Genomic DNA, 12,395 nt, shown 5'->3' on the forward strand with positions numbered 1-12,395 from the left:
TGTCTATTTTAAAAGTGTTCATATTAGGAAGATCATCTTTTTTAGTTAAGTCAGATGTGAACTCACTTAATACAGAATGTATACCTAATGCACTAAAACTTTATAACCATAATCCCTTCAGAAGTTTCTTCTGCTTTCAAGCTGTTTATCAAATGATTTTTGGACTCGTTGGCATTTTGATGTGTTTATAGTAAGCTATGTAATCATTTTACAACTTGACACCAGTGAAACAAATTGCAAATTTTACATATTTTTCTTGAAAAGAGTAAAATGGCTAAGTCAAATCTATGCCATGAAAAATTTAGTAACTTCCAGAAGTGATGTGTGAGGCACCTCTTTTGATTATTAGTGGAAATGACTGGAAGTTTTGACGATATTTTAGATATTGACACAGTTGTAAGTCACAGTAGATTATAAAAGTTTAAATTCTGTTTTAAAATATTCGGGGGCGCCTGGGTGGCTCAGTCGTTAAGCGTCTGCCTTTGGCTCAGGTCATGATCCCAGCGTCCTGGGATCAAGTCCCTCATCGGGCTCCCTGCTCAGCGGGAAGCCTGCTTCTCCCTCTCCCACTCCCCCTGCTTGTGTCCCCTCTCTCACTGTGTCTCTCTCTGTCAAATGAATAAATAAAATCTTTTAAAAAATAATAATAATAATTCAGGGTGGAGCACCTGGGTGGCTTAGTCGTTGAGCGTCTGCCTTCGGCTCAGGTCATGATCTCAGGGTCCTGGGATCAAGCCCTGCATCAGGCTCCCCGCTTTGCAAGAAGCCTGCTTCTCCCTCTCCCACTCCCCCTGCTTGTGTTCGCTCTGTCACCATATCTCTCTCTGTCAAATAAATAAATAAAAATCTTTAAAAAAAAATATTCAGGGTTTGGGGTTCCTGGGTGGCTCAGTCAGTTAAGCATCCAACTCTTGATCTCACCTAAGGTCTCAATCTCAGGGTCATGAGTTCGAGGCCTGTGTTAGGCACCACGCTGGGCATAGAGCCTACTTTAAATAAATAAGGAAATAAAAATAAATATATATTTATTTATTTATTAATGGATATAATATACCTGAATATTCATTTGTAATTACCAATTTGGTATAAATAATTTTCCTTCCTTTAGGTGGCCTATATCTCTTTAATTTATCCTCACTTTATTTTGTTATATGAAACTCTTAAAAAACATCACCATATTTCCTGTTTTTGAGAGATATCATTCCATTTTTCTTAAAGACTGGGACAGGGAGAAATTACTTGAAGCTTGGATGTCCAACCCAGAGAACTGCTGCCAACGATCAGGTGTTCAGATGCCAACTCCACCACCAAGTGGATATAATGCCTGGGACACACTCCCTTCTCCAAGAACTCCAAGGACTACACGCTCTTCTGTCACCTCTCCAGATGAAATAAGTTTATCTCCTGGGGATTTGGACACCAGTTTGGTATGGTTCAGTATTCAATGTACTTCCCATAGTTTTGTGTTTAGTCTTTTAACTTTTAAATTATTTAATATTGTTTCATGGAAGGGGCGCCTGGCTGGCTCAGTTGGTTAAGCAGCCAACTCTTGGTTTTGGCTTGGGTCACTATCTCAGGGTTGTTAGATTGAGCCCCATGTCAGGCTCTGTGCTGGGTGTGGAGCCTGCTTAAGATTCTCTCACTCTCCCTCTCCTTTTTCCTCTGCCCTTCCCCTTACCCCCGTGCTTTCATTGTCTCAAAATATATGTGTATATATATAGTTTCATGGAACCCTTGTAATCGAATCCTATACCCCTCTTAAAGGATTCAGTTATTTCACCCTTTGGTACAAATATTTATTATCACAGAATATTTTTGTTATCTCTGAATTACAGATTGAAAAACAAAAGGTTTTCTTTTCTCATTTCAAAACAGAAAACGTAAAAGAGTTTGAGAAAGCCATCTACTATATTTACACTTAAAATCTCTAGGTGCTTCAAGTTTTAAACACACCATACTGAAATATTAAAAGTTGAGTTTGTGATAGGCACTTTAAATTAAAAAAATATGAAAAAATTTTTATGTTTTCTTGAAAACACTTATAATGTATTGATAATTATGTATTTGTTTCAGTTAAGCTTTGGAGTATATCATCTAGATATATTTGTGGAATAAATGTTTGCTTTTTATTGAGAAACAGTACTGCCATTGTCTACATTTTTAAATTTTTTTTTTTTTTTTTTTTTAAAGATTTTATTTATTTATTTGAGAGCGAGAATGAGAGAGAGAGAGCATGAGAGGGGGGGAGGGTCAGAGGGAGAAGCAGGCTTCCCACCGAGCAGGGAGCCCGATGCGGGACTCGATCCAGGGACTCCAGGATCATGACCTGAGCCGAAGGCAGTCGCTTAACCGACTGAGCCACCCAGGCGCCCCATTGTCTACATTTTTAATTGGCATACCATTGGTATACTGTTGCAGGAAATTTTGACGTTTCTTTAATGGTTCAGCCACTCAAAATGTGTGATAAAAATGAAAGCATTCTGGGTTTTATCTAGGCCTTCTTGGAAAATAAAATCCAACTTCTCTAATTTGCATCTGTAACATTGGAATGTTTGCTTCTAATAAGTTATTGTTTAGAAGATACATAGTTTTGGGCGCCTGGGTGGCTCAGTTGGTTAAGCGACTGCTTTCAGCTCAGGTCACGATCCCAGAGTCCTGGGATCGAGTCCCGCATCGGGCTCCCTGCTCTGCGGGGAGCCTGCTTCTCCCTCTCCCACTCCCCTGCTTGTGTTCCCTCTCTCGCTGTGTCTCTCTCTGTCAAATAAATAAATAAAATCTTAAAAAAAAAAAAAAAAAAAAAGAAGAAGATACATAGTTTTGTAGCAGGGTTCCTTGGGTAGAAATCCTTAAATTCCTACTCTGAGTATCCGGGAATTTTTATCTTGAAAACACAAAGTTGCTCTGTTTTTGTAGATTTTCTGGGATGAGTATAGGCTAAAGAACATGATATTGAAGTGGTTATTTTGCAGTGGACAATTTGATCTTGACCTGAATAGATTTTAATGATTTGTTTCTTTCTTTTTTTTTTTTTTTTAAAGATTTTATTTATTTATTTGAGAGAGAGAATGACAGACAGAAAGCACGAGAGGGAAGAGGGTCAGAGGGAGAAGCAGACCCCTTGCTGAGCAGAGAGCCCGATGCGGGACTCGATCCCAGGACTCCAGGATCATGACCTGAGCTGAAGGCAGTCGTTTAACCAACTGAGCCACCCAGGCGCCCCTAATGATTTGTTTCTTATACTTTTTTTCCCTAAATGCATAGTTGCTGATTAATACATAAATTTGGAATTTAAGAGTTTGACTTGTGCATTAACCCATTTAAGTCCCTTAATAGTTTATAATGAAGTAGGCATGGTATTTGTTATTCAATCAGAAGTAGGCACACTAACTTTAACTTCCCTTATAACTTTGAAACACTTAACTTTATAGTTACTATAGTAGTATTTTTGCCTTAAGCCAGTGAATAAATAAATATATCATTCTCTATCCAAAGTATGACTTTTGTTTAAATCATTGCTCTTCTTCATTTCCAGTGTGACATTTGTATGTGCAGTATTTCTGTATTTGAAGACCCAGTGGATATGCCCTGTGGACATGACTTTTGTAGAGGATGTTGGGAGTCGTGAGTATATGTGCAGCTTAGTATTTCTTACTGCATGATAGCACTCTGATTTGGTAATAAAATTGTCTGCTTTTGATATTTAATGATATGGATTATTCATACTGGTTTCAGAGTTGCACTAAAATATACTTTTTTTTCTCATTTTTACATCTTCCCATTCAGTAATTAATATTCTTTAGCTTAAATGGAAGGTACTTTTGGTAACAAAGCAGGTATATGGAAGTAAGTTTTCTTAGTATTTAATTTACATTACAACTAATGTAAATTTCAAGCCTACACCTAAGTATTAAGAATAAGGTTTTTTTTTATACTCTTAAGAATTTGTAAGCATTGGGGTGCCTGGGTGGCTCAGTCGTTAAGCGTCTGCCTTCGGCTGAGGTCATGATCCCAGGGTCCTGGGATCGAGCCCCGCATCGGGCTCCCCGCTCGGCAGGAGGCCTGCTTCTCCCTTTCCCACTCCTCCTGCTTGTGTTCCCTCTCTCACTGTGTCTCTCTCTGTCAAATAAATAAGTCTTTAAAAGAAAAAAAAAGAATTTGTAAGCATTTGTTTTATGCTTTCTCTAAATTTTTTTGTGACAACCAAATAAATAGCCTTTGAAATCTATAAGAATACGTATAAAATTCCTTTTCAGTCAATTCATAGGTTAATGTCTCTTCTAGACATGGTTGGGTACAAATGGGAAATTTATTTTGTTTCTCATGTTTGTCTCTATTCTCCTTCCCATTATCTTGCCAAGATTTATACTCTCATACCATCCATTAACTTTGCTCTAATGTTGCACTTTTCAAGGGAAGTTTATAAACAAAACAAAGGAGAAGATCAGTGTAATTAATGAGCAATACAATATCATGTTATCTCTGGAGCACAAAAGTCTACTGACTAATGACCTAAGCAAAGCATGTCATTAGTAATTAAGGAAATCTTAAAACTCGGAAGGTTTCAAACTATTCTTTTCCATGGAGTTTCAGGTACCAAGTGTAGGGAGCTGGGGAATACCATGTCGGGTGAGAGAACAAGAACCTGAGCAAATTTTCTGTTGCTGTCTTAAGCAATTTTGCTGAGTATAATTGACATATAATAAACTAAATATTTAAAATAAATAATTTGATAAGCCTTGACATATGTACACACCCATGAAACCATTACCACAGTCAAAATAATGAATATGTCCATTACCCCAAAAGTTTCCTCATTTCTCCTTGAAATCCCTCCCACCCTTCTCTGTCTGCCTCCCTCATCCTCCCACCACCTCCTCCCTCCAATTTTTTAGACAACCACTCATCTTTCTGTCATTCTGGTTTCATTTTGAGTGCATTTTCTTTGTTTTCTAAACCAGGATATGGGGGAAGATTTCATTTGGAGAGGAGAAATATTACTGCTTCTTAAAAAGTCAGAATAAATGAGAATATCTTGTTATTCTTTTTAAAACATAGACTAGACTTTACTCTGAATCTAATTAGATAAGATCAAATCGGTACAGCTGATACAGGTTAAACTGACTGGCGAGGGGCAGGTTTACAATCCAAAGCTAACTTTGACCTAGTTGTAGATGCAGAAAATTTTCCACGGATACAGTAGTTTATTTAGCTTAAAATTGTTAACTCTGTTGTATTGGGGAGTATTTTCTGGGTTCTACCAAGTTTGCTACTGTTGACCGTGGTTTCTGTGTGAAAAACTAAGACTCCCCACGGGATTTACTTGAATTTTTTTGAACTTCCTTTACCTCCCTCACCAAACTTATGTCACAGGAACCATCTCCCATACTCAACACAGACTAGCCATGGGAAGTTTATGGTAAGATTTAAATTTGAAAGATCTAATGATTATTTTCTGTGTTACTTTATCAACCTACCTAGGATTCCCCTCCCATCATCCTGCCCGTAGTTCTTGTCAAATCAAGCAGCAGGAAAACCAAGTTCCAGGTTGGGTGATTTATACATTGATAAAACCATTTTTAAATGAATTGCAGTCCTTTCATAGGCATATAGAAAAGAAACTTCTTTGTTTCAGAAGCAAGGAAAAAACGTTAAAGGTCCTTAGATTGTTCAAAAACTCTCAATTTATTTTACTCTTCCCTACTCCGTAATGTCATCAATCCAGCCAGATGCTTTGAAGCATCTACTCCAAGGGCTTAAATGAAAGGGAAATTATTATTTTCTACCCAGCCTAGATTATCCTTCCTGCTACTTATTAGTTGTTGATTTACGTAAGTGGTAACCTCCCTGTGCCTCAATTTTCTTATCTATAAAATGGTGATAATAGTAAGTACATCATAGAGTTATTGTCAGTATACTGTTAAATAACTTAATATATGAAAAATGTTTAAAACGAACAGGGCCTGGAGCATAGTCACTACTCAATAAATGGTAGTTATTATCCTCTTCCTAAGGATGGCTGACCTACAAGATAAAAACATAGGTAAAGTCTGCCCCAGAGTTCTCTCTGTCAACCTTTTTCCTTGACATGACAAGCTCACTTAATTCATTTTCCAAAAAAGTCTATTATAAACCCAAGTCCAACTAATCATTATTTGTGGCTGCTGTTTCAAATAAAAATAGTGTTCCATGATAAACGCACGTAGGTCTACTTGTAGCTTGAACAATTTCCTAAGTGCTTTCCCTCGAGACAACCACCATGCTTTGGTATGCAGCAGCAGAAGTTCATTATGCTTACTTCCCATTTCTTTGCACAGAATACTCAAAAGATGTGTACTTGTGAGTTAAGATTTAATAAAATAAATCAATAAAATGTATTAATAATTAACCAATAATTCATATTTTTATTACTCCATCAAGGATATTCTTAAGTGAAACTGGCTTTTTTTTCTTTAACTGCAAGTGCAAAGCAGTGAAGAATATAAAGTCTACCAGTATAGTTTTAACACCACTGCCATGATTCATGCTAAGGCACTAGCAGTTTTACCTAAAAAATAAAACAGTTTTAATACCATTATGAAAATACTTTTGACCTCATAAACCCCGTGAAAAGTCTCAGGTCCACAAATCACATTTTGAGAACTGCTGCTCTATAGTATTTCCCCTGAACACTTCATCCATCTTTATTTCTGCCAAATTGTTTTTCTCGACACAGAGTAATACAGGTCATTTTTCCCTGGTAACTAAGATACAGAATGCCTTTCTGTTGGGATATGTCAGAGTTTTGTGGAGCGTGTGCGGTTTTTAAATCATATTGAAAAATAGAGGGCAAGATTTTAAACATGTTGAATTTTAAATGCATATGAGACATTTAAACAAAAGTATTGTGTGTGGTCAAGATCTGTAGCTAAGGAGGGAGATCTGGGCTTTAAACCTCAGAGTCATTAGCGTATAGGTGGTAGTTTAAGTTGGGACTATTTAGATCACCCAGGAAGAGTGAATGAAATGAGAAAGGGGGAAGAGTTTTGGTGTGAAAACCCTAGAGATCAGTAAAACATAAGTGATCAGGAGAGTAAAAAGCACTAGTGAAAAAGATGAATAAGGAGCAACCAACGGTAAGAAGAATGCCAGGGGGAAAATTAAGTCCCAGAAGCCAGAGAAAAGAGAGAATCTGAAAGAAGGAACTGTTTAGCAGTGTCTGATGCTCCAGAGAATTCAAGGCAGATAAAAACTGAGAAGTCTTGAATTCTTGGGCTAATGGGTAGTCTTAATGGCCTTGTTGAGAGCTGGCTATTCAGTGAAGAGGTGACAAAAGCCAGAGTGTTGCCGGTTGAGAAGTGAACGGGATGGACTTGAGGAAGGAATGACAAATCATCAAACTATTTTGTCAAGAAACTGATGTGAAAAGGAAGGGGAGCTAGAAAGGATCGTTTAGTTGAGAAATGTTTCAGGGTAGGAGAAAACTTGAGCATATTGATAGTGCCGAAGAAAAGACCCATGAGAGAGACAGACAAACAGAAAGAGACAGAGAGAAAGGATAGGTTTCTGGACTCTGCAAGTTCTGGAGCTGGCCAGAGTACGGATTTGCTTGGGGGGGTAAAGAAGGAAGCCTCTTTCACTGAAGTTGAGTAGTGAGAAGGCAAAGATAGCTAAAGACATAGCTAGGTTCAGGGTGTGATAGGGAGGATATTAAGAGAGGTCTCTGTTTTCTTCGAAGTGCCAAGATGAAATTGTGGAAGAAGGTGGAAATGGACCAGAGGGAGCAGATCTGATGAAATCTCAGTTAGCTTGATTTTTTTTTTTTTTTTAAGTGCAGTTGAATTAAGACACTGAGAGAACCAAAGGAAAAATACTGCAGGTAGAATAGTCAAACTGTTGATGGTGATCACTAGAGAATGGTGACTTAGTTGCCTGGTTTTCCATTTATTTTCTCTAGGTTTAAGTGTTAAATCACACTTCAAAAGCTAATTTGTTTCTTGTTTTTCCATAGGGAATAATAATAAAAATAAAACTCTAGCTAAAATTTATAAATTCTTATTCTATGCCAGGCACCCTGCAGATATTCATACACATTATATCTTATAATCTGTGTAACAATCCCAAGAAGTGCTTATTATTATCTCCATTTTACAGATAGTGAAACTGAGGGGCAGAGCAGGTAAATAAATTGCTGAAGATCATATGACTTGTTAGTGGCAGACCTGGAATTCTCTAACTCAAAATCCTGCTCCTTAACCACTTACTTCACCTTGGGCTAGATTCCTGCCACTCTCCAGGATACCTTTTCCCTACTACCTCAACTAGTGTGCCTAGAGTAGGACATGCACCTTAATACTCATCTAAATGAAATATAAGGGGATAGTCTTTTCTTCAAAAAGGTATGCTATCTTCCAATGCCACTCCCAAATCTCTTGGATTAGCCATGATTTAATTCTATATAATTGCTTCTTTTTCTCGATAGAATATCGAGAATTGAATATGACCTTTCTAAACCACTCATTTCTGAAATTTTAATGTTAAAGATAATGTTTCAGATTTTTAGAGAGGATAAAGCAAAAGAAGAACATTGTAAAAAAATAATGTATATATAACAAATACAAGTATATGTGTGTATAAATGAATGAATGAATGGTTGGGCAGGTAGTAAGTGTTCAATAATGTTTGTAAATTATATGAATCAGTGTATTACAATTGATATTTCATACTTTGTTCATTGGTTCATTTCTAACAGAAAATTCAGCATAAAGAAAAAGTTCTTAGAATGTGCAAATAAATTGTATTCTTCCTTTTTTTCTGTCAATTGATAATTTTAACAGGTTTTTGAATCTAAAAATTCAGGAAGGTGAAGCTCACAACATTTTCTGCCCTGCATATGATTGCTTCCAACTTGTGCCTGTGGATATCATAGAAAGTGTAGTTTCTAAGGAGATGGACAAACGATATCTACAGTTTGATATTAAGGTATGCTGCCAGTTATCTGATTTCATTTTCATTTTAATTTTATTAAACCTGTATAACATTTTATTTAATTTTTTGTTTTTTTTTGTTTTTTAAGATTTTATTTATTTATTTGAGAGAGAGAATGAGAGAGAGCAAGCACATGAGAGGGGGGAGGGTCAGAGGGAGAAGCAGACTCCCCGCCGAGGAGGGAGCCCGATGCGGGACTCGATCCAGGGACTCCAGGATCATGACCTGAGCCAAAGGCAGTCGCTTAACCAACTGAGCCACCCAGGTGCCCTTTTTGTTTTATTTTTGAAAACACATAATGACTCTGACTTGTCTCCCAGAAAAACTGCATGAAGGAATGATGGCATTAATTAAAGTTTTAAGCTAAAGCATTATTTTTTTTTAAAGATTTTATTTATTTGAGAGAGAGAGCATGCATGTACATGCGAGTATGGGGAGGGGCAGAGAAAGGAGAGAGAGAATCCCAAGCAGGTTCCACGCTCAGCACAGAGCCCAACGTGGGGCTTGATCTCACGACTCTGAGATCATGACCTGAGCCAAAATCAAGAGTCAGACACTTAACTGACGGAGCCACCCAGGCTCCCTAAAGCATTATTTTATGGTCATGTTAGATAAAATAAAAATAGAAATAAAAAATTGAAATAGTAATTTACCAAAAAAAAAAAAAAAAAAAAACTTGCTCAAAACTATTTACTGATTTGCCTGTTGAACTTTTAAAACTGATCAAGGCAGTGTTCAAAGTAAATAGTACCTATTTGCAGTTTCCCAAAAGGTATATTTTAGACTTCTAAATGTAAATATTCAGAAATAAAGATTATCAACTTGGAATGGGTTTTTTTCAAAAAATAGTTTCATATGATGAATTATAATGTTTCTCTTTTTTTCTATATTTATTTGCATTTAAGAATTGTCCAGGGGCGCCTGGGTGGCTCAGTCGTTAAGCATCTGCCTTCAGCTCAGGTCATGATCCCAGGGTCCTGGGATCGAGCCCCGCATCAGGCTCCCTGCTCAGTGGGAAGCCTGCTTCTCCCTCTCCCACTCTCCCTGCTTGTGTTTCCTCTCTCGCTGTGTCTCTCTCTGTCAAATAGGTGAAATCTTTAAAAAAAAAAAAAAAAAAAAGAATTGTCCAGAAGTATGCAAGTTACTTTCTTGTGTGGTTTAAAAATTATACTTTGGGGGTGCTTGGGTGACTCAGTCAGTTAAGTGTCTGACTTTTTTTTTTTTTTAAAGATTTTATTTATTTATTTGAGAGAGAGACAGATAGTGACAGATATAGCAAGAGAAAGCACAAGCAGGGAGGAGAGGGAGAAGCAGGCTCCTGCTGAGCAGGGAGCCTGATGCGGGGCTCGATCCCAGGACCCTGGGATCATCATGACCTGATCTACAGGCAGACACTTAACTGACTGAGCCACCCAGGCGCCCTGAGTGTCCGACTCTGGATTTCAGCTCAGGTCATGATCTGTGGGTCGTGGGATTGAGCCCCATGTTGGGTTCTGTGCTCAGTGGGAAGTCTGCTTAAGATTTTCTCTCTCCCGGGGCGCCTGGGTGGCTCAGATGGTTGGGCATCTGCCTTCAGCTCAGGTCGTGATCCCAGGGTCCTGGGATCGAGCCCCGCATCGGGCTCCTGGCTCGGCGGGGAACCTGCTTCTCCCTCTCCCTCTGCCTCTGCCTCTCCCCCTGCTCATGCTCTCTCTCTATCTCTGTGTCTCAAGTGAATAAATAAAATCTTTAAAAAAAAAAAAAAAAGATTTTCTCTCTCTCTCTGCCTTTGCCCCTCCCCCCATAGGCATGCACACTTGCTCTCCATCTCTAAAAAAAAAAAAAAGTGCAGATTTTTTTTGTAGTCTAAGCCCTATGACATACAGACTTTTCCAAAAGATGTCCTGCTGTTTTGTAACGAAGCATCATAATCCTGATTTTTATGTATTATTGGGGTGCCATTTAGAAATTTACAGTACCAGTGCAACTAATAATCATATAATTATTTTCCATCAGAAAAGCAGCACATTGTATGAGAAAACATTTTTAAATTACACATTTTCTGTGTGAATAATTGCATTTTTACTTCATCATCTACCTGGTTTTTAGATTAAAGAAAACATAAATTTAAAAAGTCACGTTGTTACTAAGGTAATTACCTCTTTTTTCCTTCTTACTAAGTTCCATACTTTCTGGTACTATTTTAAGTGTCTCTTGAGACTGATTATTCCTTGTTTTTTTTAGTTCACCCTTTTTTCCCCTCTAAAGTAAATTGACATGGGATCACTCAGAATTAAGAGTTCAAATAGTTCTGTTGTATTTTATTATTGCTGTTTCAACAGGCCTTCGTTGAAAATAATCCTGCCATTAAATGGTGTCCTACTCCAGGCTGTGAAAGAGCAGTCAGACTTACAAAACAAGGGTCAAATACATCTGGGTCTGATACACTCAACTTTCCCTTGCTCAGAGCTCCTGCTGTGGACTGTGGAAAAGGACACCTCTTCTGCTGGTCAGTATAAGACAAGTTGGAATCAGCCTAAGCACCTTTCTAACAGTTTTTAAAGAGACTTTGCACCTTGAATTAGGCCTTTGGAGTGTAGTATATTTGACATCATTCTTATTAATTTAAAAAATGTGTGATGAGTAGTCATAGTTTATATTTATTGTGTGCTTGATTTGTACCAAATTTGTATGCCAGATATTTTCACATATTGAATTCTCCCAATAACTCTATGAGTTGAGTGTTATTATTATACCCATTTTACAGATAAAGAAACTTAGGCATAGAGAAGTTTCCCAGGGTTATGCAGCTAAGAAATGGCAGAAATGGGATTAGAGCCCAGCCTTGATTCCAGAGCCCATGCACTTAAACTCTAGTAACAAATTGCTGAGAATAGATTAGAACATGTTTAGAACTTTATACTTGTTTTCTTAAAATTGAAGACTCCAGCAGTGATTCTTAACCATGGATGCCCAGAATTAACTAAGACCCGTTTTCCCAAATTTTGATCATAGGCCCCAACAAATAAGATTTTGATTTAGTAGGCTTTGGAGTAGGGCCCCCAAAAAGAAGCTTATAGGTGGTTCTAATGCACAGTCCTAGTTAAGAATCACTTTGTATGTCTTGTGTTTTTTAACTATATGTCTGACATCAGCATTTAACTGTATGTCTGACTATCAGCATTCTGCATTATTCAGAGTAGATTCAATGATAATTAGCTGTTGTTGTTTATTTAGGTAATTAAATGATCAGAAAAAGAAATAGTATTTGTTCTCCTTTTTTCTCATTTCCAGATTTATCACGTATGCAAGGGTATGCTTTAGATGAATATAAGACTCTACTTATTTACTTATCAGAAACCAAAGTCAAATTATAACACTGCTAAATAGTAAAAAGGCATAGTTACGGAAATATTCCTACCCTGACAGGTCTATTTCTTACCCTCGTCATC

General features: G+C 37.4%; 1 protein-coding gene across 2 annotated transcripts in view; it reads left to right on the forward strand.

Moving 5' to 3' along the window:
- ANKIB1 (ankyrin repeat and IBR domain containing 1) overlaps nt 1-12,395 on the forward strand; it is a 146,982-nt gene that overhangs the window by 91,835 nt on the left and 42,752 nt on the right. For both annotated transcript variants that reach the window (XM_021689593.2, XM_021689594.2), the window contains 4 exons: nt 1,219-1,427; nt 3,533-3,621; nt 8,814-8,958; nt 11,286-11,452. In XM_021689593.2, the coding sequence (XP_021545268.1) occupies nt 1,219-1,427; nt 3,533-3,621; nt 8,814-8,958; nt 11,286-11,452 (610 nt within the window). The remainder of the gene's footprint in view (nt 1-1,218; nt 1,428-3,532; nt 3,622-8,813; nt 8,959-11,285; nt 11,453-12,395) is intronic.

The sequence above is a fragment of the Neomonachus schauinslandi genome, chromosome 12 (assembly GCF_002201575.2).
Source record: "Neomonachus schauinslandi chromosome 12, ASM220157v2, whole genome shotgun sequence".
Taxonomy (NCBI): Eukaryota; Metazoa; Chordata; class Mammalia; order Carnivora; family Phocidae; genus Neomonachus; species Neomonachus schauinslandi.